The sequence below is a fragment of the Stegodyphus dumicola genome, chromosome X2 (genome assembly GCF_044657685.1).
Source record: "Stegodyphus dumicola isolate Sdum_Otavi_A_Nest chromosome X2, ASM4465768v1".
Lineage (NCBI taxonomy): Eukaryota > Metazoa > Arthropoda > Arachnida > Araneae > Eresidae > Stegodyphus > Stegodyphus dumicola.
The window spans coordinates 32747755-32774805 of record NC_140781.1 but is presented as its reverse complement, the minus strand read 5'-3'; the positions used below and the strand labels follow the sequence as shown (position 1 = coordinate 32774805).

At 31.7% G+C, this 27051-nt stretch overlaps 1 protein-coding gene across 2 annotated transcripts in view; it reads left to right on the top strand.

Moving 5' to 3' along the window:
* Positions 1-27051, top strand: part of Ranbp16 (Ran-binding protein 16) — a 195164-nt gene that overhangs the window by 107199 nt on the left and 60914 nt on the right. For both annotated transcript variants that reach the window (XM_085808991.1, XM_085808990.1), the window contains exons 13-20: positions 408-513; positions 613-822; positions 911-1055; positions 1147-1294; positions 1386-1456; positions 1648-1736; positions 9592-9782; positions 24455-24509. In XM_085808991.1, the coding sequence (XP_085665117.1) occupies positions 408-513; positions 613-822; positions 911-1055; positions 1147-1294; positions 1386-1456; positions 1648-1736; positions 9592-9782; positions 24455-24509 (1015 nt within the window). The remainder of the gene's footprint in view (positions 1-407; positions 514-612; positions 823-910; positions 1056-1146; positions 1295-1385; positions 1457-1647; positions 1737-9591; positions 9783-24454; positions 24510-27051) is intronic.

Below are 27051 nucleotides of genomic sequence, written 5' to 3'. Positions count from 1 at the left end.
TTCATGACCATCTTCAAATTAAGGTTTCTGAATTTCACGAATGAAATACTTCATTTGATTAGATGTTTTTATATTAACACTGGACAATATGTTTCTAATTATGTCATTTTCATTTCCCTTTTTATAAGCAGTCTTGTATATATATTTTGTTGAGGTACAAACTGTTAATTAAATATTATGTTACAATGGTCAAAATTTTTTTTCACTAATATGAAATGTATTCTTCAAGTAGAAGTAAAATATCTTCTTGTTTTATTCTTTTGAGTGGTTTAATGATATTCTTTTGAGTGGTTTAATGATATTTATTTTCATTTAGTTGAAGTAAAAAGTTCATAATTTATAGAACTGCATGTAAATTATACTTATGGAGTATTTTATGTAATGTAATTTTATTATATTTATCAAAGGACAATTGACATGGCTCGTGTATATAATTGCTGCAGCAATAGGAGGGAGAGTATCTTTCAATGCTGCAGATGAGTATGATGCAATGGATGGTGAACTAATATGTAGGTACGTCGCTAAAAACTACTAAAAAATTTTGCAATAATTTTTCATTTTCTCATTCTTGACATTTTGAAATTTGTGTTTTGATTTCACTTTTTTTTATAGAGTATTACAGTTAATGAATCTGACTGACAATCGTATATCACAGGGTGGCTGTGAGAAACTGGAACTAGCTACGATATATTTTTTTGAACAGTTTAGGAAGATTTATGTAGGTGATCAAATTCAGAGGACATCCAAAGTTTATAAGCGGCTGTCTGAAGTGTTAGGTGTTGCTGATGAAGCAATGGTTCTTAGTGTTTTTATCAGGAAAATGTATGCTTTAATATAGTGCATTATTCGCATGTTTTGTTTTTTAATTGCCTTAATATTTTGTGGGACAATTAATTTGTATGTTTTGTAGATTAACAAACTTGAAGTACTGGAGTAGAAGTGAACAAATTATCAACCGAACTCTTCAGCTTCTGAGCGATTTATCTGTCGGTTATACTAGTGTTAGAAAATTAGTGAAATTAGAAGAAGTTCAGTTTATGCTCAATAACCATACTGTAAGTAATTTTAATTTTAATTTGTAAGTAATATTAATTATGTTGTTTTAACTTACTGATCTCATTTCATATATTGCTGAAAATATTTCAGAGTGAACATTTTCCATTCTTGGGTAGCGCTATGCAGTTATCAGATATGAGGTGTAGGTCTATTTTCTATACTGCTCTTGGAAGGCTGTTGTTAATAAATTTAGGAGAGGATGAGGATAAATTTGAGCAGTTCATGATGCCTCTAACTGGTAAGTGCAAGTTTTAAACTTTTCTATGTGTAATATTGAATTTCTTTCTTCTTTTTTTTTTTTTTTTAAATTTATATGTGCATTGTTTTAGCTACATTTGAGACTGTTGGAAATGCACTGGCTGCTGCAGAGACTTCTGTCTTCAATGAAAGTGAAACAAAGGTTGAATTTTACTATTATTTTTCACTAATTATTCATTCATATTTCATTTTCAGTATATTTTAATTTCTGAATAATTAGACATGTATTTAATAGATATTTATATTTATTCATTGCCCATTTTATTTTGATTTGTGATTTGTATATGTTTACCTATTACTCATTCTTTTTTTTTTTTTTTTTTTTTTGAGCAGAAGCTATTAATTGGACTTGCACGAGATTTGAGAGGATTAGCATTTGCTTTCAATTCAAAAATTAGTTACATGATGTTGTTTGAATGGATGTATCCTTGGAGTTTTGTTCTTACATTATCTTGTATTTTTTATTATGTGTTATTGTTTGTAACAAAAAAAAAAAAAAAAAAAAAAAAAAAAAGGATGGTATTGAAGCTGTGTATTCAGCATAATTTTACAGTTTCAACTGCATCTTTGTTTTTAAAATAGCTTGTGCTAGTTTCCCCCCCCCCCCCAATATTCCGATTCTCATAAAGAATTGTGATAAATTTATATTCATGGGATATACTAGCATGAATATAGAATATTAAAATTTATATTGTGGTCCATCTCAAACGAAACGCTGTTTCCTAAAATCTGTATATATTGGACTTAAAGTAATACATGATTATTTTGCTGTGTCTGTGGTAGCCTTGTCCTAGTGATATTAAAAGTAATTTCCTGATTGTTAACTCCTTATTTCTTTATGACCATTTCCTAATTTTGTGTGTGTGGGGGGTAGGTATTGACGATTGCAAATATTGTATATATTTTTCAATGCTACTCTAGTTTAAGTAATGAAAGCATGAATATTTGCATAAATTATCTGGGGATTGTATTTATTCATTATTTGTTACATTTCTGTTTAAAATGCTTAGATGACCAACAATTTTTCAGTGACTATTTTTGCAGCACAAAATGTGATGACACAAAGAATTTATGTGCATATTGTGAGTAATTTAGCTTTTTTGGCTGTATGGGCGGCTTAAAATTATTTTCTGCATTTTTAATTTTAGGTTTCTTTCAAAAGTGAAAGCATAAAATTGACCACTAACAATTTAAAGAAAAACACTGGAAGTTTATGTCTAGTGCCAATACTTTTAAAAGATAGGCTGTGTTTTTAAATTACTCTTACAACTCTTCAGCCTATAATTAAACTGCTGACAGAAAGTATAGAAAGAAAAGTATGTGGACTAACAGTAGTGACAGCAGATGATGTCATAGTATTATTTGGAAGTTGTGCAACAGTACATAGTTCAATTGTACATATTATCTAATGTATTAAAATTATGAAATCATCTGTTAAATTAATTTTACACAATCAAATAAATTTATTCTCCAGATTAAACTACTTGAAAAGACAGCTAAGTTATTAATAGTGTTTGTTTTCAAATTTTTAGTGGAAATTCTGCATTTTTCATGCTTTTCAAAATTACAAATAAGATTTTAAAGATAGGGCTTTATAGAGCTGTGTTGAAGGTAGTGCTGGCGAGGCCTTCGGTAAAAATGAGAGAAGGTTTAAAACAAATATAATAAATAAAATGTTAACTGAAATTGATAAAATATATAGAAGATACAGTATCAAGATTTTCTTTATATGTTAAAATTTGTTAGTGCAGCTGTGTTATTATATTCATACTATTTTGATGGCAGTCCTTGTAAGCTTTTAGCAAATGACCTTCTCTGGTTAAATAACTTTCATGTGAAATAGAGTACATTTTTCTCTCCTGTATCCTGAATTTCATTGTCTTAAGAGATCTATTTTTTAAAATTCTTATTGATTAAATTATTTCAAATAGTAACATTATATTGTATTAAATGCATTTTTTAGTGCTGTGAGTGCAATAATTCTTCAAGCATGATGTTGTAAGATACTACAAGTTGCATTTATCCAGAAAGAAGGTGTAATGTGGGCTTATTTGTTAGTCATCAAGCCTATGGACTGATAATAAATTCATGAGTAGATATTTTAAAAAATAAGACCATACAATATTATGGAGAGAAGTGAAGTCTTTAATAGTATATATATTGTGTGCTCAAATCAGGTTATCTAATTAGTTACCATCATTGTGCCTTTTTACTTTCAACTGTTATTTATTTGCTTTTTTGCCATCCCTGTAATATCTTGTATATTTCAAGATATTACATTCCAAATTTAAATTCGGGTTTGTGAATCCAGATATTTTTTCAGTGTATTTCCTTTCCCCTCCTTGAAAGAAAGGATAAAACGTGATTTTGCCTAAAATTAACTTTCACCATAGCTAGTTAAATTGCATAATTCAAGGATAAGAGGTATTGTATGAATGACGCAGTTGTGTCTATAAAATTGAATGTGAAAGTGGAAAATAACAGATTGCATAAGGACAAATCTGTATAAGCCAAAGCAATTTCTGGATAGACAAAATTATTGGAATTTGCTATAAGTGCAGTTACAGAGTAATTTCATTCTAACAGTGTTAACAGGCAATTCCCTCACCCTTCATCTCCTATGAATCCTTGAAACACAGGGAGTACTGTGTCTAAATAATGTGAATTAGGTCCATGTTTAAAAGAGGAATTTCAGCAAAATGGGTAAAGGTTCAGGGGTTTGCTGTCTTTAACAAATATTCATATGCATGGAAGAATAGACACTATTTAAATTTAAATAGTTTATGTAGGTGAATTTAAATTTTCATATTAAGTATAGAAGAATTGTAATTTTTCTGCATGAAGTGCAGCAATTTTAATAGTATTTGAAATAAGTACTACTTGCAGGCATTTTGGAACGTGCATAAAAATAGTGCAAGTAAAATGATTTCATGATCACTAATGTGGGCTGCACTCATGTATTTCATGAACAGGTATGAAATAATAGACATAGGTGCTAATTAGGGAAATCATGTAATGAACATGAAAATATTTCCTTTCTCCTCCTAACATAGCCTTTAGAAACTGAGTAATTATTTTTTCTAAGAGATTTTTTTAAATTTTACTTTTAGGTATGACGAAAACTCTAAAAGTTTACTTAAGTTTGTAAAAACTACTATAAAAATGTATGTAAAATATTACTTTAAATTTCCCTATTATGAGTTCATAATTCTTGAAAATGGGAAAGGGGTGACTTATGGCAGTATGTTGATTTTAGCCCAGGATACATAGTACAAGATTATTTTTGGGTTTCATTAACCACTTCCGTTACAAATTTTTTTGAAAAAAATTTAAAAAATCATCACTTTTTTAATTTTATTATTAAATACAAGGTAAAAAAAAACAAAAAGTATAGGTTTTTTAAGTTGAATTTTTAATTTTTGGCCGGTGTAAAAGAATTTAGTTTTAATATTAGTTTAATATCCTGAGTTATCTCGGGCAAATAAAAAAAAAAGTGAAATAGTAGTCTTTGTTTGATAAATTTTGAAACAAGGGACAACACAAAGTGATACCTGACATTCTGTGCACTGGTATCTGGTCTCTTTTCTTACTGGCTTACCTCTAGAATCTTTTCTACAGGAGCAAAGTACACTGTGTCATTGGGTTTGACTTTTTTTCAGTAGCAGGAATAACATCTGGACTTTTTTCCATGTCCACCATTTTATAATCACTATCTAAAAAATCATTGCTTTCACTATCTTGCATCATCGCCATTATTTTACTTTTTTCAATGAAGCTATCCCTCTTTATAATTACTAATCCACAAGCTGACATATACTATGCAATAGGGAAAACACATGACCAGTCTCGCCAAAAAAAGAACTGCGAAACCTACAAAACTTGGCAAACTGCCAACCAAAGCTGAATATTTCCTTTTATTTCCTACAGGCTGAGTAAAACCGTGATAAAACAAATCATATTGGCAAATTCTGCTTCGCCCAACTTTTCTTGGGATAATAATTAGCTGTAAAATATACGAGCCCAAGATAACTCGGGATAATCAGGCAAGCAGTTAAAAGGCTTTTAGAAATAAAAAGTTTTCAAACAATTAAAAGTACAGTTAATGAAATGCAGGCCATAGCTAATCAAGAGTATCATATCATCAAACGTGTTATCTTAATATGCCTGCTAGACAAATATGTAAAAAAATTTGATGCAGTTGCTTATTGCTAAAGGAGTTACATAACAAATTAAATTGCATTATAAGAGTCTCAAAAAATATTAGTTCTTTTAAGTTTTATGAGAAGCCTTTGGTCATACTGTTTGGAATCTGTGTAGCCGCATCAGTTAATTAAAACTTGAGGATTTGTGCAATACATGAGTTAAATGACATTGAGCTATAAATGCAAATTTAAGGCCGTTTTTTTTTTTTTTTGCGGGGCTAACAGCAGTTACTGTAGATGATGTCATGGATAGAACAGTACAAAGAAATGAAAGTCATACCACAGAGACATCGGTATGCACTGCATCAATGAATGAAAAAACATGTGTAGAGTTGAATGCATATATTAAAATGCATATATTAAATGAAAAGGCTAAACAAGATTTGAGAATTGCATCCAATTTAGAAATGGAATGAAGGCTAATGGTGGTATTTTAATGGGAAATATGATGAGCAACAGTGATTGTTTTCTATTCTTTTTTTTATCATAATTGACATGAGACTGCCAGAAAGCATTTAAGGCAGTGTTGTCCACTCCATTGTCCATTCTTAAGAGTTGATGGATACTTGGCAGTGTTGTGTGCATATACCACTAAGTGTCTGCTCAGAGGTTGTATGGGGTTCTTGCAGGCCTATCCATCCTCAATTTCCAGTGATTCATTTACTGCATATAAATCTAATGACTTCCTTTTTATGAGGAATAATGCGGTGGTTTCGCCATCAATGAAAATTTAAGTGCAACGCCCCATAAATCAGAAACAGTGACTTCTTGGGAAAAATTCGCATAGTGAAGGATGGTCTCACTACCATAGTTGTTTGCTATCATAGAACTCTAATAAAATGTGGAATTCAGTATAATCACTAAGCTGTATGCTGTATCTGAGCATAATGGGTATACCTTTATATTAATGTTTTTCAGTATAGAGGCATGAATGTGACTCCATAATGATGTCTTCTTCCTAAGGTTTGTCTGTAATTAAACTATGTTTCATTCACTCTCCAGATAGCTGACATCTAGAATCATCTAAAAAGATTGATTTGACTTTCATTAGAGATGAGTACCATATCCTGTGGATGTATGGTCCAGTAGTGCTCCACATGCCATTGTGAAAGGTGTCTCTGATGTTCAGGCTTTAAACGGTACAAAATGTTCAAATAAAGTAAAATGTCTAGTGTGAACATCTGGTCATAGTGAACTATGGTTTCGACATGAGTGAACATTGTCTTCTGCTTTTCTCCTTATGTATGTGTAGTCTGTTGTCAATCTTTTTTTTTTTTTTTTGGCTTGTTAGGTTGGCAATTATGGCTATAAATATATCCTCAGTTATGGCTCAATAATGTCTTCAAATCTTGATGCCAGTCTTTTCTGACATCTGTAACTATATATTTATTACCCTTTGATATTGCTTTCCTTGGGTGATCAGTGCTGGGGGGATCATTCAAGCAGTTTTGTTGTTTTGATCTTTCTCACATGCAGAACAATGAAACAACCAAGTCTTTAGCTACACTGTTGACAGTACCTTTTCTTCAGCTTACAAATGATGTGACCACACATAAGGTAATTTACTTGTGTGCTTATAGACATGTCTCAAACTCGATAGAATTCAATAGAACTCGATAGAATAGAGAGTATAATATATATATATAAATCAATAGAATTCATATGAACATGTTAAAAATGAAATGCATATAGTCTTTCTGTTTTCTGCCTTTATTTCAAAAATCTGTTATCAAGTTTTATACTCATCTGACATACATTACTGTAAAAATTAATACATGCTTAGCTTTTCTGTCTCACAGCTTTGACTTTTGCAATCTTCACAAGCTTGTTTCATGCAATCACATCTGTGGAGAATTCCTTAAATTATATGGCAAAAAATCTGGAACAGTGAACTAGTGCATTGTCTTGTAGGTGCTGGTCTTCTTAAGGTAGCTCTAGGCAAACAAATGGAAGCACATGATCTGACAGCAGTAGCCTTGTATCATTCACTAGTAAGGTGCAAAAGCAAATGAACTATGTATAATATGGCTTTTCTCACATACACAGTCCTTATATGAGGCTGCCCCATCTGTCCATCTTGTACTCTGCTGTCAAATGGGATTCATTCCTTCATGGGTGTTATGATGTACTCAGCTACCATTGTGTACCAGTTTGTACTTACAGCCATCAGTTCGGGTGACTTTCTTCCATGCATCAAAGCCCCAGTGGCGATATTCCTTTACTAACATGAATCTTTGTGCATTGCAGCGAGTAAAGGTACTGTAGTTGAAGGATGGTTTCTTTACCCCATAGTGAGGAAGTGATTCTTCTCAAAGATGTGACTGATGGCATGTTCTTCTCTAAAGTCATCTCTTTTAATTAAATTGGTAAGTCATCTGCTGAATTGCGGCTCATCGTACTTCTGTTGCCCACCAGCTGGTTGTGACCCATTTCAAATCTTTTACCATCTAAATATACTTAACCCTCCAATGGTTATGCACACAAAATTTCTGCCAGCTTCAGATGCATCCATCTTTGGTTTGGATGTATGCTAGATGGACAATAATCAAGGTATTGAGTAAGAGGCTCATTTATAATAAAAAAAATTGTAATTAATAAATACCACTTATTCATTGCTTTTGGGGAACTACAAAGTTCAGTAGGGTTCACCCATAGCACTCAATAAAACCCTTAATTATAACAATTATTTTTTTTCTTTTCCTCTTTAATTATTAAAATATTGATTTTGTATTGTAGGAATGATGGCAGTTCATGCAAGATGCAAGTAATAGCACCTTAAAGTGCTCTTCTTTACTAATGGTAAATTTGTACGAATAAACAGTATATTTGCAGGACTACTAAACAATTAAACTACGCCTATCTGAACCAGGGAAGAATCAATCATTTAAATAGAATCATTTATAAGCAGATAAATGTAACTTGTAATTTTATGTGCTGGCAAACTTTGCCCTCTTCCTTTTTGAAAATCCCATATTTTTTCAGTGTTTATTATGCTCTTTTCTGTTATAAATTGATAAAGAAGTATTTACATATAGGCAAAAAGGCAGCCTTAGATTGGCATACATTTGAATTATAATTTACTTAGAAGGTTTCAGAAGGGCCTTCAGGAGTTGAATTCCAGTAAGTGCTCAACATATACAAACATGATTGTATGTGCAAGTAAAGAATATATGTATAATTGTAGGAGGCATTAATACATTTGAAACAATGATGTTACTAATCTCTTTTTTTTTTTTTTCTGCATCCTTGTCAATGAAGTTATTGCTAGAGACTGACTACTGCGCTAGTGGGTATGAGTCATCCTAAATGAAGCATGCATGTTACTGGCTCATGTATCTTTTCCAAATACAACTTTAGGAATTTGTCTATTGAGAGCAGGAGCACTAGTTTTTTAATCTAACAAATGAGATGGGAAAGAAAAATATCCTGATTCCTAAATATAGACTTCAAGCAATATTTTCTGTTTCATGATCAAGCCATTGTTGCAAGTCTTAAGTAAGTCAAGCCTGGCTGGGCATTTCAGCCAGTATAAATGGGCAGTAGACACTGGCTGTCATGCTAGTGGGCTTGATTCAAATACGTGGCTATATTATCTTTTCATAATGCAGGCATTTAAAATTCATTGATCGTACTGGCTGCTTCGTACTAATGCTGCAGAGAACTCTTAATTATGGAAATTATAACCATAGTGTACATGTGTTGTGTAATGTCTGTGTGTGTGTGTGTGTGTGTGTATGAAATTGATCTTAACATAGTATCAGAAAAATGTTTAGTGGGAGCACTTAGACACATACTTAATGCCTTAATATAGGTATAGTATTATTAACCCATTTGTCGTACCCCATACTTCTGCAGCATTTGCATAAGAATTCTTATCTGTGTCTGTCGTTCTGCAGTATGATTAAAAGTACATGCCCTTTTGAATGAATTCAAGGTTATAAAATTTTAGCGACTTGCAGAATGCACGTATAAATTCTTGTTATTAGCATATTTTAAAAAATTCTGTTTGAAAAGCCTTAATTATTTGTTATTAAATTTTATGGATGTACATTTGCAAATCTTTAACTTTATTTAGCTACCCTACCTATACACCAATATTACATCGAGCCATAGAAATGTGGTATCATGATCCATCTGTTACTACACCAGTCTTAAAGCTGTTTGCTGAATTAGTTGTAAATAGATCTCAGCGGCTGCAGTTTGATGTGTCTTCACCAAATGGTATTTTATTATTTCGAGAAGCGAGTAAGGTTATTGTGAATTATGGTAAGATTATAAAATTATAATAATTAGTATTTTTCAAAAGAAATCTGATGTATATTTTACTGTGTTTTTGTAATTTGAGACTTAACGTTTCCTATGATTATTCAAATTTCCTTAAGATATTTTTGAATATAGAATTAACATGTTTATTTAAGAAATTTACCTTTTTCTAAAATGGTATCTGCTTACTTTAGGTTTGTTATTGAACAGTATAAATGAAAGTTTTAATATTGAAAGGAAAGGAAGAAATGATGTGCAATTTTTTCAAGAACATTATTTTGACGTATGTAAAATAGTTAGCTGTGTATGAGTGGCATACATTTTCTATATGTATATTACTTTACAGTTGCTGAAGAAAAGTGAGATGTTTTAGCATAACTAATGAGGGACATTGTTAGAAAAAAATGAAACATACCAAATTCATTGTACGAGGAATTATAGTATCTTTATTAAACTGACAATAATACAGATTTCAGAGTAGGGTGAAGACAAGGTGACAAAACAAAGAGGGCTTATAAAGCATCATGAAGCAATCACAGAAAATACAAAAGAGCCTCATGATTGGCAATTGACACCATGGTATAGGATGAGTTCCGTGAATTCTTATACATCCTCTGTATTGGTTTTGTGCACTGTGAGCAGGTGCAAATAGTTTTCAGTACCAGTTGTTGATGTTTTCATGTCTGATTAATTGCTTTGTTTAACAGTTGGGTAATCTTTACATAGAGGGGCGAAATTTGCCAGTTTATAGCTGCTGTGTTAACTAAAGTTATGATTGATGTGAGAAAATTCAACACCATCTTCCAAAATGCTTAGCTTTAAAATGTTTGAGAATTAGCAAGAAAGAATTAAAACAACAAGGCTAAACCATATGAAGGATGCACAAAACTGATTTAATATGGCATGGTGCTTCTTTAGCCTGTTCGGGACCCGTGTTGCGTATACATGCCACAACGATTTCACTCTTACCAGCCCAGTGTTGCGTATATGCGATGAGTTCCAATCAATCTCTATAGCCCTGCGTTGCATATAACTTGAAAACGGAATGATTTATTTGAATTTTTAAATGCCAGTAGATGGTGCTAAATGGTAACAGTTTTCACATCATTTAAGGCTTTTGACCTTCATGTATGAGCATGAGTTTCTGTTCTGTGCTTTTGATTTTGATAGATTTATTGGCGTAAATAAAGTGGGAATCACAGTTATTTAAGTTAAAGGGATACTGGCATGTTTATTTCGTTAGGAATTTCTCTTTTTTTTGGGGGGGGGTCGTTTTCGTTTTTATTTTTTGCGTTTTTAGTTATTAGTATGTGAGGAAATGCATCCAGCTTAATGTTTTCTTTTTTTTTTTTTTTAATTTTTTTTTTAAGATACATTTATTTTGTTTTGTTGGGAGAATGTGGGAAAATGCATCTAGCTGACTATAGCGAGTGTGACGTCGCCGAACTTCCGTGATGGAAAATCTCATACCAGTTGCCCTTTTTTATATTTTTTTTAAACTTAACATAGACTTTCTTGATTAATTAAAAAGTAACTTTACAGCATTATTACTTAATTAAAAAGTAACTTTACAGCATTATTACTGAAGGGGAAAGATACCAGCTTTCACGATGCGTGATGCATCTTACTTGCTTGTTGAAAAATGCTGCCATTGTCCTGTGTGTCAATTCTCATTTTGAATTACTCCACACACAGGAGTTATTAAATTTGATTTAAGGACCTATAGATAATTACTGCTTAATTTTCTTTTACATTTCGTATTTGTAATTTTGTTTTTATGTGCATAGTATTTGTTTTCATGCTTTAATAATTTAATATATTTTAATATTTTGCATGTTTCATTTATTTCTATTAATGTGATGTTCTTTATATTAATGCATATTAATAGTTAGTGTATTATGTACGTACCAAACATAGTTGGCCCTTAATTTAACTTAGCTGGCGATTATCAACAGGCACGTACACTATGCCCCAGCATAAAAGGTTCACTAACAAAGTAGCCTAATGAATGGCAGACTAAACTCCTAAGCTCTCCTACTGAAGTAAGCTGAACCTTTCTTAAATACTTCTTTTACCCCATTTGCATTCAGTGTGATTCTAAAAACTCGTTCTGTTAGGGAGTTGTAAATGGAAAACAAGAATTGAAAGGTTTTCAAAATTAAATAATTATAAAATTAAACTACATCTTTCAAGCATATATGTTAGTAATTTTCACTTTTCCATGCTAAAAAGTGCTACTTAATTAGGGGAGATAGACTATATTGTTATGAAATGTCCAGCCATGGTAAAATAGCTTCTCCACAAAGCAGGTATAGGGTTGCCACATTTGGTGAGAACATTTGACAACAAAATTGGTGATGTGCAGTAGACGGATAAAGAACCTTCTGGAACAAATTCTTACTGATTTAGCCCACAATGTTCTCAAACACAAGTCAAAAGCTATATAAACCCTGCTTATATGTTGAAAGTCAGTTAGTGTCTCGTCTAGCAAGTTGATAGTCAGTCAGAGAGTGCCTTGTAGAGTCAGCTAAGAGTCAGTGAGCGAGTGACTCATAGACTAGTGCCGAGTTGGTTCTCAAGATTACTAGAGAGTTTCTTAGTATATCGCGAGTTAGTGCATCATCGAGTTTCATCTTAGAGTGTGATGAGCTCTGGGAATGACTGAACCGAGTCGGGAGCTGTACTCTAGTGTATCATCAAGTGCATCATGAGTTTATTACTAAGAGTTCGCAGACTACTAAGAGTAACTAAGTACTACTAAGAGTTTATCAAGAGTAGCTAAGTACTACTAAGAGTAACTCTCATACTACTAAGAGTTTACTAAGTTTATTACTAAGAGTTTACATTTGAATCACAGTTCTGTTGATGTAATAAATGGAAAGTAAATAAATAATTAACCAATTTATGTTGTACCTACACTTACAATTATTTTATGCAGGTGCACTTGCATTTTTATGGCATAGTTTCCTCTAATTCCAAGAAAGCTGTTCAGGTTGAATTTGTATTATAAGCAGTCCAGCTGAATTGATCGCATCAATTTATTTTCAGAAGTCTTTTGTTTTATTTTCTTTGAATTCTTTACACTGTTTTTTAACACAGAATTTTATTGTTGGAAATAAGCTATTGAGGTGGATGTGCATTGATGTAACTTGCATTAGAAACATCATGCCACAAATATCAATGAATTTATGTTTCTTCTTTGTTCCTATAGTGATTAGTGATTCTGACTGCCGTATCGAAGGGTCCGGGTTCGAATCTCGGAGAAGGCTTGGATGTTTGTAAGTGTATAATGTCTGTGCAGCAAAAAGACACTCAAAATACACAGTGGGCCGAAAGTCCTGTCAAGAGGTTGGTGTTTAAGAAAGAGGGTTGGGAGACCCTTGGGTTGCCACCAAGTGTTCTTCAAAATTAAGGCAAACTGCACAGTTACTTTAGCAGGAACTGTATTGCAATACCTGTACGACTAATGATAAAGTTTCTGTGTCCCACCCATTTCTACCTCTAACTGTTTCCCATCATTTGAATTCTTAATTCTTCATGGCAGTTTTGACTGCCATGAAGTTCATCTGAAATGTTTTCTAGAAGCTATTGTGTATTGGTTGTGATGGTTTGGCAGTTGGCCAGAGTTTTATTGCATAAATGTTCACTTGTGTGGCATTGGAAGAATAAAAATGGATGCCTGGAAATGAAATTTGCCATATGTCGGTTTCTTACTCCATAAAGTTTGTCCTCGGTGCATAGTTTGAGTTTTAATCTCGTATCCAGATTTAATTTGCTGAATGGATTAAGTTAGAGACTTTTTTCATTTTCCAAACAATAGCATTTTCTTCCTACATGCATTTAAGATTTATCTGATTTTTGAGCAAATATAAATGAAAAATGAGTAATTAATTCAAACCACACTAATGTGATTTTTTACCTTTGAGTATTGGTTATAAAATTTGCTTAACCCTAGAATACTAACCCTTTACATTTAGTAAAGGGTATTTCCTGAAAGATGGAAAATATCCCACATTCAGTTACAACAGCATCTTAAATACAAAAGAACATAGGTAGTATATGTGAGTGATATTGGAGCTACGTGCAAGGTTTTATAAGTTACGTATGCATTTCATTGTTGTATGAGTAAAATTTACGCAGGTTAGCATTCTAGGGTTAAGTATGGAATGAAATATCTATTTAATTTTTTTTTTTATGAATGTACTCTGTACCTTGTAATTGACTCACTATATGTAGGTGAAATTTGTAATTATTATCAGAACTGAAATACAAAAGAGATTAGGGGGGGGAATTGTGATCTCATCTGCAGAGTTTGTATGTTAAGCAAGAAAGTAAAATATTTAAGTACTAGAAAGATAAATGTTATGTTTTTTACAGGCAAATTAAGGTGTTTATTTAAGACAATAGATTTAAAATAACTTGCTGGAACAATTTCATTCTGCTAATCTAAGGTAATAGAACACATTAAAAAAAATTTTCAATCCTTTGTTCTAAATTAAGTAATCTAAAAGAATATGTTTTAAAAAAATTGAAATTTGCAAAGAAATTTTAAGACCTGCAGTTTCAAATTGATTGAAATTCAATAAAAAATAAACGAATGCACATAATAAAGCTGTAATTTAGAAAAACTGAAGTTATAATATTAAAAGTAATCTGAGTTAGGTGGGCCAACTTGTTAGTTGCTGTGATCATCTTTTTAAATTATAATTACCTGCACTCTACGTATCAAAATCTCAAAATTTAATAAAATTATGTTCCTGGGCTACTTGATAGTGGAGACAGAGATAAAGTATGAAACATTACATCATGTTAATCATTTTAAAAAAAATATTTACTTAATATCCGTTTGCAGTTGGTCGAAAATTGTTTTTGGATTAACCTGTTCGATATACTTAAATCCAAATTCTTGCGTACAGAGCTGTGCTCAAGCTCAGGTAGTCCTTATTAAAATGTTTGCGATAGGCATCTCAAACTGCGCTGTTGAGATGGTGCGTTAACAGGATGCACTTTCTTGTGGGGACGGGCAATTTGCACTGCTAAGCCTTACTTTGGAAAAATATTTGCATAAATTTAATTTTTCGTCCAATTGTTACAATTTTTGATGCATTATGAGGTAAGCACTCAGGTAGTTTTAAATTAATCAGAATTAATTTTTAATCTTTATCATATTTCCTTAAAATTTTTATAAAATAATTAGTTCTAGAATATTATAATTTTGAACATGCCTCAAATAAGCAAATCACACATTAATAAAAATAAAAGTTATTTAAAAAGTTATTAAGATCTTTAATGAAAAACTAGCATGTTTAATTGACTTGCCTCAAATAAATATATATAAACAAACAAACATGTCCGTATTAGAATCTCTACGACTATCACTTTCCAGTTCTGCAAAAATATCACCATTCAGTGCGAGAAAAAGAGTAATTTAATGTTCGTGTATACTGTTTTTATTTTCCTGTTTAGGTGTAAATAAATTTCGCTAAAGTATTAAAAAAAAAGGTCTATCTTAATGCTAAGGAAAAATCTAAGAGCAATAAATAAAACCTCTATATAGATAGATTGTCTATCCAGCTTTGTCAGAAAAGAATTCCTAAGTGTCAAACACACATGGCATTTTTTATATCAACTGATGCAGTTAAAGTGCCATTACATTGCTCTTATTGTAACTTAAACAACTTACATTGAAAGAAATGTTTAATAAAGTAAACAAATAAATATTAAGCTTTTGTTTTTTTGTAAATTTTGATACTCTTTAGATCATAATTGTTCTTTATTTCATAAATTATGGTTTCATATTTTTAATTTTATAATTTCTGCATGCCATCTTACCAGATTTAAACTGATGATCTATAATCCGGAAAAATCGATAATCCGGAATCACTGAAGTCCCGATGAGTCCGGATTAACGACTTTTGACTGTATTACCTAGACTACAGTTCTGTATAACTTTTAGCTAGATTGTGTTTTTCTTGGCTGCTTCATTGAAGCCCAAGTTAACTCAGGTAATGTCATGGACCGTAATAAATAACTTGTTTTTTCCTCTAAATTATTTTTTTCACCTTACAAAGCTACATCTAGTGTAGCTAAGATGTAGCTAGATGCTACATCTTATCTGTAGATAATAAAAATGGTACAAAAAAATTCGGGATTTTTATCATAATTTTTAATATAAATTCGGTCATTAAGCTGTTATCTTTGTTAATAAACATTACCAAAGACTGCAGATTCATGCCTCATCGAACGTATTGAAAGAAAATGCTACTAGCACATGCAGGTCAATATAGCAAATACTACTTTATAGTCTTTTTCCTTTTTTTTTTTTAATTTTAGATTTTTATTTTATGACCTCTGTTCCCTTAAAATTAATGAAAATTAAAAAAAGAAACTATGTACAACTTGGACCCTAATATATGAAGGGTTGATTGTCATGGTCTTGTAAAGTTGTGTGGTTATAATACTTGTGTATTCAAATGACCATTTTAAATTTTTGTTTAAAAAAGGTTTAAACAACTAAATTTCCCAACCATGTTTTTTTGTATTCCCATGCCTATTGGTGCTATTATTACTTTCCTAGATCTCTTCATGACATAATTTCTCTAAGCATATGAAGTATGCATTCAGATTGCTTTCAGGAATAAAATCATCCCAGTTCATTATAATTTGTCATATTACAAATGAAGAAAATTTGAAAGTCTTTTGATAGCACTCTGCTTTATAAATAGGAAAATAAAATGAGATAGTATGAATTCATAAGTTAGGCTCATGAAAGTAATTTAAACGTTTTCATTGTGTTAGACTGATATGTTTAAGAATTGTTTTATTTTTGTTTTATTTATCTTATGAAATGCAGTTCAAATAAATGCTTTTAAAATTTAAATCTGGATATTTAAGGCTTTTGCAACTATAAAAATAATTACTGCAGTTACTTGTTGAAGTCATAAGAGCAGTTTCAAATTGTGTGTCTAAATTTGAAATATTTAATTAGTGAGGACTATTTTATATATATGATTTAGTGTATAGTTTGGATATTTCAGATTCTTTTTAGTACTGAAAACAGTGCTTTTGTTGTTACTTTATGGTACTGAAATCCTTCAGAATGGTATATTTATTGTTTAAAATGTATGTTAATGGAATTTATGCATTAACATAATATTTCTGAAAGTGCTAATGTAAAATTAATTACCTGCTTATTTTATTCTTGAAAGTGTATTCCTAATGTGGCTAATAATAGCCTTTGATGTAAGTAGAATTAATGTAAAAATGTTCTATGATTCTGCAAAATCTGAATATTTAAGGCTTTTATAGCATTCAATACTGCAGTTATTCATTTAAATTATTAAGATTCTTTCAAATTGGATGTGTCATGTTCAGATGCACAATTTATGTGAATTTAATCACAAATTTGATTTTGAAGTTGTGTGAGTGTTTCATGGTTTTTGTTTGTTGAAGATAATGTTTTAGAAATTAGTTAATGGCATAAAGACTTTTTTAAATAGTGTATGTATTATTAAAATTTTGTTTAACCCTTTGTTGCTCAGTGTTTCACTACATGGAACACCCATCTTGAATCGCTTCTGAAACCATTAAATTCAACCGTAAATGGATAGAAAATGCCTTTATAATATATTTTGAACTTCTCTTTTTAAATAGTAGATGGCAGCTATCACAAGGAGACCCAGAATTTTCATTTATATGTTATTAAAATCCATTTATTTTCTAGTAATGTTCCAAATTTTTTTTTTGTGATACAAAAATCAGGGTTGCCACGCTACCTGGAAAACCAGAAAAAGTCAGGGAATTCGAAAATTGACCAAAAAATTCAGGGAAAAGTCAGGGAATTTAAGTGTTTTAGTCAAAATCTGGAAAAGTCAGGGAATTTCATACAATGATCTCGCCAAAAAAGGCGAGATTTATGCCGACGTCGGAAGAGATCACTTTTTTGGTGAATTGTGTATCACGTGAGTGTCATTCGGGCAGCTGGCATAGAGCCAATTTTTGCAGCTCCAATTTCATTGTCTTTTAGAAAGGCAAAGCAAGTTTCTCGCAACGTTTGGTTTCCAGTAACCTCGAGAATCGGGAGAATCGCATGTGCAGTGCATGAACTGAAGAAAGTACCTATTTCTTATAAAACAAAATGGGTTTAATCTTATTGTACGATACCATGGAGGTTAGAATCAAAGAATACGTATTGTAAAGAAGGAAAACCTCTCTGCAACAGACGTGGCATCATTCCATCATAGAAGGAAACAGCTGTGCATGCGCGATATATCTGTCGCCAAAGCTCGAAACCGGTGTCGAAGTTTGAAGGTCACGATACCAAGAGTTCATAAAATAAATATTGTTTAAAATTTCTTTAAACTCTAAAGGAAAAGAAAATATTTTTTGGCGCAAGTAAATAATTTCATGGATTAGTTATTTTGAGGTAAAAAAAATACAAAAATCCGTTTTTAAAATTTTTGCGAAAAACCCAAGAAAAAACGTTCTTTGATAAAGCGTTTCTTCTTGGATTTTTCGCAATAATTTAAAAATGCATTTTCGTAGTACACATCGCGGAGAGGGAAATTCTGCCCGCCAGGTTATGTCGCCAAATCCCTTGGCAAATTTTCCCTCCGCTTTCTAGCAGCGTAATAGCATTTACGTGTATGAAACCTTTTCTACTTTATATAGACGCTCTTTGGTTAGAATAATCTCCATGTATGGTACAGCCGGATTTGGCGACATGATGATGAGCAGTAAACGGCTCATTTTGTTCTTGGCGACAATTTTCAAAATCGTGCGAAGGCCGTAATAATGTATACTAGGATTTTACCGCAAAATCTTTTTAAACCTTTTTTTTTTTTTTCTTTTTAATAAATACCTTGTCATTTTGCAGTAAAATAAAAAATAGTAATCAGTCATCTAGGCTATCCATGTAATATAACTATATTCGCTAAAATGTCATTGATTATTCTAATTCAATTTTTAAGTAATTATTTTTATGTTATTCATATCATTTAATGTTGCTTCTTCCCTCTAAATTTATTCATCATTAGTAAATAATATTTCCAAATTTTAGGAAATTTTCTCTGGCACAATCCTGAAATTAATTCTAGCAGTATGATGACATACCATCACGAAATTTAATGCACTTATTTTTTCCTTATGTATGCTGCGAAATAAATATAAATACCTCAATTTATTAAAAGAAATATCATTAAATAGATTTCTTTCTTTCGTTTAGCTGCAGAATGTCTGCAAAAAAAGCCTAATTTTATGCCAGATTGGGCAGATTCTAATCTCAATCTTTAGTGGAGAAAACAACTCCTATTATAATTATATTTGTGTTTTCAAGTGTTAAGATGCCTTTTAAAAAGACACCTCACACAAATTAAATTTACCTAAAATCTAACCTAACTATTTAGCATTGCATTGTGATTTATAAGAACCGGATTAGCCTTGTGTTGAACTGGTGATGATCATGAGTAATAATTATATAAAACGTACATTTGTTATCCAATGTATATATCTTAAATTTTATTAAGTTTCTTAAGTGGAAAAGTAAACAAAATTATCAGACAAAGTGTACCAAGAATAATTAAGAATAAATGATCTCTGGGATTTATTGAATAATTAAGTGAATTTGCTACACAATACAAGTAATACCATAATTAATTTACCTCAGCACAGCCAACATACATTATGCGGATAGACTGGAATTTTCTTGTAATACACCTGGAAAACCTAGAAAAGTCAGGGAATTTCTTCTCCTGTTTGAGTGGCAACCCTGAAAAATATTTGTTTGAAAAACAATTTCTGTATAATTTTGATGGCTGTATATTATTTTTTATATATTTTTTTACATTTTTCATACAAAAAGCATGCGCTGAATCATTGAATAAAACAGCATGTTTCATTAGTGGGAACACTGCGCCTTTAGCGATCTCATGCTATTAGCATCAGAACATCTGTTTTAGGAGGAGACATCCATTATATATTTTTCTGTTTCTGTTGTTGTGGGGGAAGGAATTCAAGCGAAGCAGTCTTGAGGGGTAAGGTGTGGTTTCTGCTATGAAAGCCCTAACATAGGCATCTTGAATTTTTTGTGAGTAGTTTTCAGGCAGGAATTTTATCAGTAGCTCGAGTCACCTTTACTTAGGGATTGGATTAGATTATTTAATTTAATTATGGCAAAGCACATGAAGGCTATCTGCCTAAAGGGAGGGATGCCTTCATGGAGGACTTTCTAAGGGAAACTGGCTCGTATACACATTACACATGGGGAAAACCACAAAAAAACCCATGCAGCCAGCTCGTTTGCGGGATTAGAACCTCTGACCGAACTACCAGTGTTCAGCATCTTTACCGCTCGGCCACTGGTGGGCCCCCTTTACTTAGGGAGCTGCACGAATTATTTGCTGTCACTTTTTTAGTCTCATTCCCGTTTATTTTCAATAATTGTGTAGATATTTTTTTTGTGTATATATATCTTATAGCTTATTTTACTTTATTGTTAATATTAATTGTAGTTAATTTTTTATTATTAATTTTCCATAAGTGGCGTGGAGAGCTCTAACTCTTTCCGAAGCGCTAAAAGTGCTTAATGAGTTACCCTCTTATTCTGTAGCAGAGCATGAAGATAGCAGCAATACTGAGATATATGCTCCTGAACCACTTGTGTAATCCGATGATGATATGTCGTATGAAACTCATTTATTTGATAAGAAGGTTGATCATCCATCTCACCCAGGTCCCTCTACGCAGCCTCAAGTTTTTACTTGGAATTCTAAACATATTGTTGCACGAAACAAGTTTTGTGTTCAAAACCTGCAAAGTTTGTTAGTGCTTTTATCAAAAAGGTGCGACAGGCTTTGAACAATTTCACAAAGCTAAGAAATTGAAAATTTTGTAAATATCATTGTGTATAGGACTTGTGTATGTACATATATTTATCTCATTTATCCATATATATTCAAGAATGTTATGTATATCCAAAAAAAAACCATGTATACAGCCATAATACAGTGTTTTTTCATTACTATACAAATCCGCGCTTCACTGCAATGCTCGCTTAGTTGCACTTTTAAGAGCTCTATCAGCGCAGTGTTCCACCTCATGGAACACCCACAAATTAACAATAAATGCAATATTTACAAAATTTTACCTGTATACTCCTTTAGGCCTAGACAGACTGCATACAACTATTTTTTTTTTATTTATTCTGACTTTAAAGTATAATGCGCCACAAAGGGTTAAGTGTATTTGTTCATGCATATTATATTCCTGAAAATGAAAGCAGAAAACTTAACCCTGCTTATTTATGATTATAGCTAAATATTTCTGATATAGGTAATAGTAGCCTTTGGATGTAGAGTTATTATGAAACATGTTTTTTTATTCTGGTAGAATTTGGATGTTTTTATAGAGTTAAAACAGTGCTGCATTTATTCGTTTAAATCAATAAGGTTCTTTCAAACTGTATGTGCTGTGTTCAATTACATGATTTATGTGAATGTTATCCCTTCTGATATAATCTGGATACTTCTTGGTTTTTGCAGTTTTGAAGAAAGTATTTTGGATATTAGTTAATGGTATTAACAACTCTTTCAAATGGTGTATTTATTTTGAAAACTTCTATTATGTGAATCTTTTAATGCATGTTGTTTCTTAAAATGAAATTGGCAAACCTGTTTATTTGTATTCAGGAAAATATATTTCTAACCCAGATAATTATATGTTATGGATGTGTGTTGAACTAATTAAAAAGTATTTTGTGTTTGTTGTGAAAGTTGAGTGTCTAAAGTTCTTGTCTATATTATTAAAAATAATGTTGCAGTTACTCATTTAAATTATAAGAATATTTTTTAATGCTGTGTTTAGCACCAAACTGTTCTGCTAATGTGAGTGTAATCATATCACTAATTATGATATTAAAAATAATGTTGTAATTACATTTTTAAACAGAGAATTTTTTTTAAACTATGTCTCTAACATTAAAATGTTTTGTTAAATTTATTTGATTGTTTGTTTATAATCATGAAAATATATGACTATGACAATAATAGTATGTTGTAACTGAAAATGAAGTAAAAAATATTTCATACATATAAAATCCATGTATTTGAAAATTGGAAGATATTTTTTTTAAGCCTTCTGTGATTCATTATGCACTTTCCTTTGTATCATTTTATTGAAACTGTTTCTCAGATCTTATATTTTCTTATTTTTAAACTAGTAGAATGTTAAAAAATTTTTCTGAAAGATAATTTATTCTTTGATGAAAATAAAAATTTATGTTTTCTATTTGTGCTTTGTTAATTTGTGTAATTTTCCTTACATTGTGAAATATATAATATTTCTTTACATGCTTTAAAAAACTAATTAAGAACAACTTGATACAAGTAGATTAAAATTTTTATATTTTTAATGCTAGAAATGTTTGCCACTTCAGAAATATAAATTTAGGGGTGTAAAAGTATAAAGAAGTGCATGATACACTTATTCACAGTGTGAGAGAAACTCCTACTAAAGTCAATAAACATATACCATTTTACTAGTTAAATTTTGTGATTTAAATCGGCATTAAAAAAATTTTCTAATTGAGGTATAAATAATTTGATCACAGAAATAAAATGACCATATATTAAGATTATAAAGCAGTTAAAATTTAATGTAAGGAAGCATATTTTATTATGATATGCAATGATAAAGTAACCATCGGGTTGGGAGATTGAATTCAGACAAAATTTATGTCAAGTGAATTTAATGGCCGTTTCTGCTCTTTGCTGTGATCCAGTGTGCAAGTGATATTTGAATTTTCTACAGTTTTTTTGAAGTGTTATGTCAGTAAGGTACAAATTATATCATTGAAATACACTGCTGCCCATCAAAATTGCAATGTGAAGGAAAGCAAATACGAAAAATGGGTTTGGATGACTGAAACGGGCAACTCATTTCATGCTTCTTCAAGTCTATGCCACACTTCAACCTTATTAGCTGGAGAAGGGTGGTGGGCCAGTCTCTCAGTAGCTTATGACCAGATGTTTTCAATGGGTGAGACATCTAGAGACTGCAGGTCAGGGCAGCAATCAAATACCCTGTGTACCGAGGAAGGTCAGAACACAATGTGCAACAAGTGGTTTTTCATTATCTTGTTGGAAGATGGCATTTGTCAGACCTCAAAGATAGGGTACAACCACTGGATGTGAGATGTCAGAAATGTACCGTTCTGCATTCTAATTACCATCGATCCGAACTAGAGATGTGCATGTCGTGCACCCATGGCTGCTCAAACCATTACACCACGTGCAGGACCCCTATGCTGATATCAAATGCAAGCAGGTGATTTGTGGTCTCCTCGGCCACTCCAGACACGTATACTGTCACGAATCAGAATACTGCACGAAGAACCAGAACTCGTCTGAAAAGGTGTTGTATCCAGTTTGTCGTATTCAGTTTCCAGTATTTGTCGTTCAGTATACCAGAGTTGCTGTCTCTCTGCATTGTCAAGGAAAGCTGAAGTCATGGTCATCGTGTTGATAGTCCAGGCGGCTGCAAACGTCAGTGCACTGTATGAGCAGATACTAGGTATGCTGCAAACATGCCCATTTCCTGACTAATGGTCCATGATGTGGTTGTACAGTTTTACAGGGCTGTCCTCACAATATGTCTGTCCTCTGGGGCATTAGTCATAGGAGGGTGTTGAGATCATTTATGCCATTCAATATGACCCTCATCAACCCATTTGTTCCATATTTGCATGACAGTAGTTGGGTGTTGACCAGTGCAATGGCTGCTATCATGGAACGATAATCCACACTCTCGATAGGCAATGATCCTGCCTCTATCGCATTCCAACACTTGCTGGTAAGCATTTATTATTATTATTCAAGACCTAACATAATATTCTGAGCAAACTCCAACATTACAAAGTGTTTACTGAAGGAGAAATTCACTACACAATTTTTTTTTATGCAGATCTTCAGATGTTTCTCTCTCCTGCTTTGTCTAAATGGGCTGAAATACCAATCATTTGCATATCCAAACTCTTCTTCCTTTTATGTGATTTTGATGTTCATCAGATCATTCCTTCTTGGTGTTGCAAATTTAATGGCCAGCAGTATAGATAACTCATTATTTTAAACATGACTAGTAGAACTGATATCTAGTAAAACATTACATCTCCATTTCTTGAGGTAATGGTTTGAGACTTTTCGCTAGAGAAATAACATGATGAATAGAGACTCTTTTCTGAAGAAAAAGTATAGCAGGATAATATATATTATTATAACAAAGGCACCTTTTATTATAATATTTGTATGAATATGTATTTTCTCATTGTTTACCTTGTTGTAAAAAGGGATCTTTCCCCCTTTCAATTTTCTTTTATGCAAATTAACATAGCCAATGTTATATAGATGTTTATTATAAACTTCCGATTACTGTGCTTTTTTTTATGTGTGGCGGTATTTTAAGCTGACAGTGACAGCTCATAAATCCATTACAGCTTCCCCCCTCCCCAAAAGAAATATATATTTAAATGTTTAGCCATTTGGCTGACACAACAAATCTGTGCATTTTTTCTATTTCCTATAATATCTATTTATTATAAGTAAATATGTATATTCTTCATTTGTTATATATGTAAATTTTATGTGTGTATATGTGCTGTTAAATAATACTCATTTTTTCTTTAGGTTCTCGAATTTTAACCATGACTGCTGTACCAAAAGATCAGATATATAAAATGAAATATCCTTTCAAAATTATTTTTTTAAATGCTTGGATGAATAGTTGGATTGATTTGTTTTACTTTCATATTATGTATATATATACATTATAGTTGGGAAGTAAAATACAGCATTCATCAAAATTTTTCAAGATTTTGAAATTGTGTATTTTTAGATATATGTAAATAAAATAAGAGGAAAAAAGTTATGAAATAAAAGACGAACAATGCAAGTTATTAAAGCATATGGCTGCATGATTTTGATAGAAGCAATTTTTGTAGCAGAGGTCCATGCATTATAACTCTAGCCACTCCCTGCTGTAGTTCCTTCTGGACATATTTTACAATAGCAAAACTCATGTCCTTCAAATCAGATATGCAAGGTAAGATGTTACGGATACTTTGTTGTTGACATGTCTCCGAAGGAAGTAATCACATGGATGAGATTGGGATTGTACAGGCCAACACCAGTAGATCCATTCCATGTCATCTATTTGATCCATCCATGCAGAGTATCAGGTAACTACTTCTGAACATTAAAAAAAATACAGCAGAAATCCATTTTGTTGCTGCATGGTTTTGATATTGAAAAAGTTTTTCATCTTTTTTGCAAGTGAGACAAGTGCCATATTTTCAACAAGGTAGTAGTTTTATGTCAGTGTTTCTTCAGTGGTAAAGAATGCTGTGTGAGCTTATCGTTTAGACAGTGTACAAAAAAAAAAAAAAAAAAAAAAAAAAAAAAAAGCTGCACTAAAACTAAATTGCAACAGTAAAATCCTATCCAGTATTCTTGTTACTTGATTGATGTCTGTTCTCCAAGTAGAAGTGTCTAAAAGAAACACTGTCTTGTTGTTGAATGCAAGGATGTCATCTAATTATTATCTGCAGTTGCTTCTTGCATACCATAGTTTGTCAAGGTAGTCCATGTATATCAGACTCCAGAGAGATATTTGACACAAAGTTTAGTTTCTTTTGTAGCACTTTGATTATTGTCGTATCATGATCGATGCCTTTAATTTACAATCCACATAATTCACAATCTCTTCTAGATAACATGCAGAGACTCCATTTGTACTTCTGATACAGATGAGGCATCCTGATCTTTTCCTTTTACAGAGGTACCTTTGTCTGAAATTGCTCATTCCATCACATAATTTCAGATGAATTATTTGCTTCCAAGCTCTTAATGAGCAGATATAGCTGATTTGCATTTCACAAATTTTGTTATACAAAATGTTTTCTGTTCCAGTGTTGCTCTTTTTTGAAGTTATGTGAAATGATAAATCGAGTAGAGAATTTAATATTGCATGCAGTAAAATCCTCTGATATTCCATTATTGTTAGATGTATTCATCTGTGATCACAGCTGCATAGAATTATGAAAAGGGTTTTGATACACACTTCTTTGCTGCTTTAATGATTGAAGCAGTAAAAATTTCGATATGTATGCAGGTTTTTTTTTTTTTTTTTTTCCTCCTTCATGTTGAAATGGTGGTAGATGATTCATAACATTGAAATTTATGGAGGAAGAGGACAATTTTTTTTTTGTCTGAATTACATGAATCTATAAATGCATTTTTTTTTTTTTAAAGAGAAAAATCTGAGTTTTAGTATTTGGGGAGACCTTTTCATTATAGAGAACATAAACCAAATGGTTATCTCTAGAAAAATGTGCCTGTTATCTTGGTACTTCCAACGAGTAAACATACTTTCATCACCAGTGGCTAAGTAGTACAGTTGCTGAACACTGGTATTTTTAATCCTGGCAAATGAACTGGCTGCATGGTCATTTTCATGGTTTTCCCTATGTGTAATGTGTATACAAGACAGTTTGTCTTAGAAATTACTCCACAAAGGCATCCCTCCCCTTATGCAGCTAGACCTCAAGTGCTAATACCTACGTAAACCAAATACCTAAATTATACCATTGCTAATACCTAAACAAACCTTTCCCATGCCTAAATAAGCTAAACAAAATCATTAGTTCATTTGACGAAGAATAAAATCGAAAAAATACTTTAAAAAAATTACTTAACAACCTTTTGAAAGCAAGAACAAGGACTTGCTATGAAAAATTCACTTTGAAGGAATTTGTCGTGAGAGATGAGAACAACAAATTTAACAGTGCCCAGTAAGCATGGTTGTTGTCCTGTTAGAAAAAAGGCTCCTCTCTTTTTTTTTTTTTTTTTCCAGTTTTTGTATTGTATTGTTTTTAAGCAACTTTTTTATCTTTTTTTTCAACTGAATTTTTGTAACCTTAGCTGGCATTATCACTGCTCAAATGAATTGGGAAATTCTGAATCCCCCTGAATTCCATAACTGTAGGAGTAAGAGATCCTTGATTCAGTAATATTTTAAATGAAAACAGCCTTGTATGTTAGATGTTTTAGTTGTTATTTGTGGGGAACATTATGTCAAAAAGAAAAAAATTATTGAGGATTGATTTCAACAACTTTTGTAGATTATGTTTGTAGACCTAGTTGCTTCAAATAGCAAAAAATGGTATATGTTAAAGCAGTTTGCTATGAATACTTGCTGTGAATACCTTCAGGTGGAGATTTGTTGG